The sequence below is a fragment of the Buceros rhinoceros genome, unplaced genomic scaffold (assembly GCF_000710305.1).
Source record: "Buceros rhinoceros silvestris isolate BGI_N320 unplaced genomic scaffold, ASM71030v1 scaffold35349, whole genome shotgun sequence".
Taxonomy (NCBI): Eukaryota; Metazoa; Chordata; class Aves; order Bucerotiformes; family Bucerotidae; genus Buceros; species Buceros rhinoceros.
In genome coordinates, this window is record NW_010433843.1 from 25,934 (window position 1) to 31,628 (window position 5,695).

General features: G+C 37.8%; 1 protein-coding gene across 2 annotated transcripts in view; it reads right to left on the reverse strand.

The window, feature by feature from the left end:
• LIN9 (lin-9 DREAM MuvB core complex component) overlaps window positions 1–5,695 on the reverse strand; it is a 30,326-nt gene that overhangs the window by 23,384 nt on the left and 1,247 nt on the right. The window contains exons 3-4 of one of the 2 annotated variants that reach the window (XM_010144253.1): window positions 5,672–5,695; window positions 1,782–1,886 (exon numbers count right to left, since the gene is read on the reverse strand). In XM_010144253.1, the coding sequence (XP_010142555.1) occupies window positions 1,782–1,886; window positions 5,672–5,674 (108 nt within the window). In that variant the 5' untranslated portion in view covers window positions 5,675–5,695. The remainder of the gene's footprint in view (window positions 1–1,781; window positions 1,887–5,671) is intronic. The other variant, XM_010144254.1, reaches the window with a different exon arrangement.

Below are 5,695 nucleotides of genomic sequence, written 5' to 3' on the forward strand. Positions count from 1 at the left end.
TATCATTATTATCTACCATATTGCAGATCTATCACAATCCTTACTGCATTATATCAGCAATTATAACCATCAAACAGATGGCAAACTTTAGCAGAATCATTACAACAAATTATCTCCATACAAAGCTCTTCTAATAGAAACATTTTCTAACACTGAAACTACATTGTTGGTAACAATAGCATGGCTCTAAAGTACACATAGACTTCGAAAGTTTGAGACACCACCGAACACAATCTCAAGTAAGCATACGCAGCGGTGTGGCTCAGACACCAGCAACACAAACTGCTTCCTTTGCACTAGTGCTTCTGCTCTTGTTAACTCTTCTTAAACTGAGGAGGACACTAGCACAGGAATAATACAGCCTGAGTATCTGAGCAGAGTATCTGCTTTTTAGAAAACCACAGGAGAAACTAGCATGGACATAAGCAGTCAAGTTTTAACGACATTTGAAAGCTATTTGTAACTGCAGAAAAGACACCATCTTTGATTGTTTGCGTAATGCATTGTGTTCAAACAAGACCATGGAAAAGTAATTCTGTAACTTTGTTCGAAGGATGGCAGTCTTAACTGACAAAGAAAAACTTACTTGCAAAAAATAACAGCTTTTTGAGAATACTAGTTTAACTGGGTCTCCATGCCATAATCAGTTGTTATCCTTCCCCAAACGCTCAAAAGTATTTTACACTTCAGTAGCAGCAATAATAGGATAAAGCGTAAAGGCTGGCACCTTGCTGGCTCCTGCTGTGTTTAACCACTACCTTCTAGATACAGGTCCCCTTTCTCCCACTGGAACTCCAGGAAACAAAACCTAGCAGGACAGCAAGATCATGAGCTGTGGCTTCCACAGTCCCTCACAAATGTTTATGTAGCAATCACTGGACTTCCCGAACCACATTTAAGTACCAGCCAGCTGGGCTTAGAATATTATCCAGGCATTTTTACTGTTAAGAAATCAAGGTAATGAACAGAGGGAATTGCCACGGTGCTCATTTCTGACTCAGAGATGGACAGAGCAAAACAGCCTTCCCCACTTGACACTGCACAGTACAATTCAGAAGGCAAATAAGAGTGGTACTCAAATGGTACTTCTTCAGTGTGGCAAACTGAGGCTTAAGGTGACAGATGGTACAGAGAAGTGATGTGGATGACAAAGGTACTAGAGTCAATTCTTTGAGACTAGGAGATGTTGACCTGTCTAACACAGCAAATAAAGGCTGAGAGAAATTACAGCTGCTCTTTCATGCTCTAGCAAGGAATGGACATTCAAGAGGAGGAGTAGAAAAACAAGCTGTTTGAATTAGAGGAAATTATCATTACAGATCAAGAAGGTATAGATGGCGATGAATACATTTAGGCTACAAATCTAGAGCAAGTTCGTAACTGTTGGAATACGTTAAGTTCTATAGCAACCTTCTAAATGATGTAGTTAGTACAAGAAACCCAGTCAGTTTTTATCTGAAGCTGAATAAATTTATGCAGACTACAGACTAATCAGTCAGGAGCAAGATGGGCAATTAGTCTGGAATCCTTTCGAGCTCTGTATGCTTATGTCCAGGATCAAAAAGAACAGGTACTCTCACAAAGAAACTGCAGAACCCAGCTGTGAAGAAGAAAAATATAAATCTGTTTTGAATTGTGGCTTAGTCCTAGCAACAGCCTTCCTCACAAGAATATTCATAAACTGATAAGGCAACTTGAAAGGCAAATGTATTATAATTTTCAACTAACTCAGATAGGCTTATTCCCCTTTTTGGCAAAAATATCTGCACACACATAGGTACCTGTGGAACCATCGCAGCCTTCTGATTTCTTTTCAGTGACCTTGTGTTTATTTGTCTGTCATCATCTTCACAGAAGAGTCGACTCCGTTTTGAATTTCTGAAGGGCTGCATGTATCAAAATTAAGAATGAATTACAAGAAAAAAAAATGTGATTTCTCTGTTCATGCACAAAATTTACAGTGAGAGAAATAGAACGCTTTTTCTCTTGTCACCTATTAGTTTTAAGGCAGCTGGTACACAATAGCTAGTGCCTCCTTGCAGTTGGAGATCTAAGGGCTGAGAGAAGAGAAGAGGGAATTTAAGATTCCAGGCTTCCCAATGCTAACTATAACCCATTACTATACTGCTGGCCCAGTTCCACGGAAGTATTTGGAACCTAACTCCCACTTGTTTCCAGAGGAGTTAGGTGTCTAAACACTTGTGTATCTAAGCCTAAAATAGTCTTTGCTTTGCTTATAAGCACATCTGTTAAACAGTTTTTTAATCCAGAATTTAGAACAAAAAAATATTCAAACAACAAATGTGTTTTGGAAAGTTCTCAGTAAAAACATTAGCTGGATACATTTTTTTTTTTTTTGCAAGGATTTCTTATGAGTCTAATAAAGTGTTGTGTGTTTGCTGTTTTTTTTAACTTATTGAAAGTGCCTATGCTGCAAAATGCTAAGAAGCTGAAGTCTGAAGAAACAAAGGCTTGAATAAGTTATATGAAAATACCAGAAAAGAGAAGGATTTAGAACTTATGCTAACTAAAATTTACCTGTGTGGTAAGTTTTAGTGCAAAGAGAATTAAAAGGCTGACTGAAAACAAGAAACTGTGTATATATATATAATGACAAAAATACTTTCATTTAGTTATTCCTCAACGTTTTACCATATGACAAAAACCCCATGTTTTCACCAAGGACAAAAAAGAGTAACCTATGGCTGGTTGTTAGCACTGAGAGCAAACAACTCTTCTTTCCATGAACTCTTTGTGGCCCAGCACAACTGAAATATGTCTCCTTTGCAGAATCCCCAGACTGCACCCTGTATGTTCTTTTTACTTCAAACTATTTACAAAGGGGATGAGTAGAATAAACTGCAGAACAAATGCAGATTTCTCTTCTTTCAGTACAGATGGTGAAAGTGCTACAGACTGATATGGGTATGCAAACTGTAACACCCATCTGTAACACATCACGCCAAAACTGTAACACATCAGTGTGAAGAATACTGATGACAAAGACAAGCCCTTAATAGGGATCAGAAGCAAATCAACGAAGTGAAATAAAACTTCATTAATAGGCATACACACTTAAGACAGACATTTAGTAAGTTTGTGACTGATTAAAGAATCTCTCTTCTCAAAGATATACTTACTTAAATTAATTAGTGGTAGCAAAAAACCTGTGTCTGTCCCATGCCATGAGAACAGCTGGAGTTTTCTCAGGGAAATGTGCCTTTCTTACTCTAAATTATATATATTTTACAAATATAACTACAGAAGTGTATTTAAGTAACAGTAGTGCCCTGTATGTGCACACAGAACACCACATCCATTCCTTGTCGTGGTCAGAAAACAAGAGACACACACTGAACAGAGGAACTATATGTTGGCAAGGTAAGCGAATAGTGCCCATATTACATTAACATAGTAATTAGTTTGTCATAGTCATTGTTATGGGTGTTGTTTCTCTCTCTTCTCCTAGATACATCAAGCTCTTTTCTTCACATCTTTCAATTCACTAAACCTCAACAATCTTAAATTTCAATTACAATGTCTTCATGTTTTTCTGTAACACTGCCGTCCTTGACAAACCACCATCCTAAAAAAGAAAGGTCAGAAGTATTCTAACTTTCGAGCGGTAAAACAAATCCACAATCCCGTTCCAACAATAAAAACTCTCACAGTGCGGAACTCCAGAACTTTTTAATCATAGCATTCTGCCCGCAGGATAAAGAGCCAGGTTCCCGTGGAATACTTGCAATTATGTTTCAGTCTTGACATTTGAAATGCTGGTTCCAGAACAACATTTTTCTCCCACATGTCTATATAGTTCTTCTTGATTTTATGACATTATACCAGATGAAAAGCATGTGCCAACACAGGAACACAAATGCTAAAACAAGCTAGACAAAACTGAAGAGTGCCTTCAACCTTATGCTAAGGCTATCATCCAGATCAAGAGAACTGTTCTACAACCCCCAATTGCAGCTGCCAAATCCTATTCCAAGGATCTATCCAAAATGATAAGAGTGTTTCATCAGTCTGGATTGCTGGTGCCTCACATGAGAATGAAATAAGCGTTGCAAAGAGGTATCATCCACATTAGCTAAATAGGTCAGGCATTTTTGGAAGGATTTTTCAAACAGGACAATATATCTGCAAAACTTCCAGTGTTCAGGGAACTCAGACTAGTACAGGAGGCTACATCACAGCAACATGGGGCACTGCTAACACATCAGACTATCCTCTGATCTTTCTCCCAGCTTTCTATGGAACACTGAGATACATTTAAAGTTTGACTTCTTAATTTTAATACCTACAGCCAGCATACCTAAAGATTGACAAAGTTTTTGTACAAATATTACGGCTAGTGACTTCAGTTCTTTAGCACATGCAATCTAAATTACCAGTAAGGCTTGCTTCTGTGAGAAGATGAGCATTCCTGGGGAACAGCTGAAAATTGTGACTTGAACTCCTGCAGGAACTAACAGCCATCACAAAGATCAGGTCACTACCCGCAACTTCATTTTGTAGACCTTATGTTAGCTAGCATAAACACATAGCAACATGTATGTACATGAGTCCTACCAAAATAAATACCTTCTTTGTGTAAGTTTCTACAGGGAGGAGATCACAGAACAAGCTACATATGACATGTTTGTCACATTGCTTAAAGCACCACTGAATGCTAGTCAGATATGTGGATCATGTGCAGAGCAGGCAAGTGCGGTAATCTTCAAATATAATGTTCCCCTTCTAATAAACAGTTCACAAAAAACTATTTGAGTAAAAAACAGGTGATAGTTGGCAAGGTGGTCAGAATTAGAAGGGCGGAGGCACCAGGAGAGTATGGGGAAAAGGTCTGCCTAGCGATTGAGACAGTATTTCATATACTCTCTAGTGTCATAAAAAGACTGCACAGTATTACAGATGTAGACAAACAAGCCGCTAGGTGCAATATACAATAGAACTGGTGGCAAAACCAAACCAAAATAACATAATTTGATAAGGTAGAGGAGGTTGATAATAGTCTAGAAAAGCCTGAATGTGATACAACGGGGCAAGAAACAACAAAGGAGTATTTCAAAAAGAGAGGGAAATGGTCAGTCCAAACACCAGACACATGCCCTTGGAGGCTGCAGGCTCATTATCTTCCATTCCTCCATCCCAAGGTTGTTCTTTAACATAAGGTGTCCCATAAGACCTCTCAGAATACTACATGAGATTTCACTGACATTCCTTTATTTTTATAAAAATCTGCCCCCAGAAGGCACAGTGATGGAAGTGCATTATTACATTTTCCCTTCCTTTTCTTCATGCATCAGTTCTCAGCCATAATTAGAAGTGAGATATTTAATGAGATAAAACAAATGGTTGATCAGAAATGGCGATTCCTAAGTTCAAGGTGGTAGAGACAGTGCAAACATTTCACACAGCACTTCACAAAAAAGAGAAAATTATTACGAGCTATCTTAAACAAGGACAACAATTTATTTTGTTTGATTATTCATTTATAAAAGGTTTTAATCTCATATTCAAACTGTGTAGACTGCTTGTGAAGGACATAGTTTAATATTTGGAAATTATGAAACTATAAATCTCAATCAAGTTTTTTGATCCTTACAATTCTATTCACTTTATGGTATTTCATCCATCCTGAAGATGTCTTTTTGCTGCTTCTTACCATTTCCACTGCAGAACCAGCATT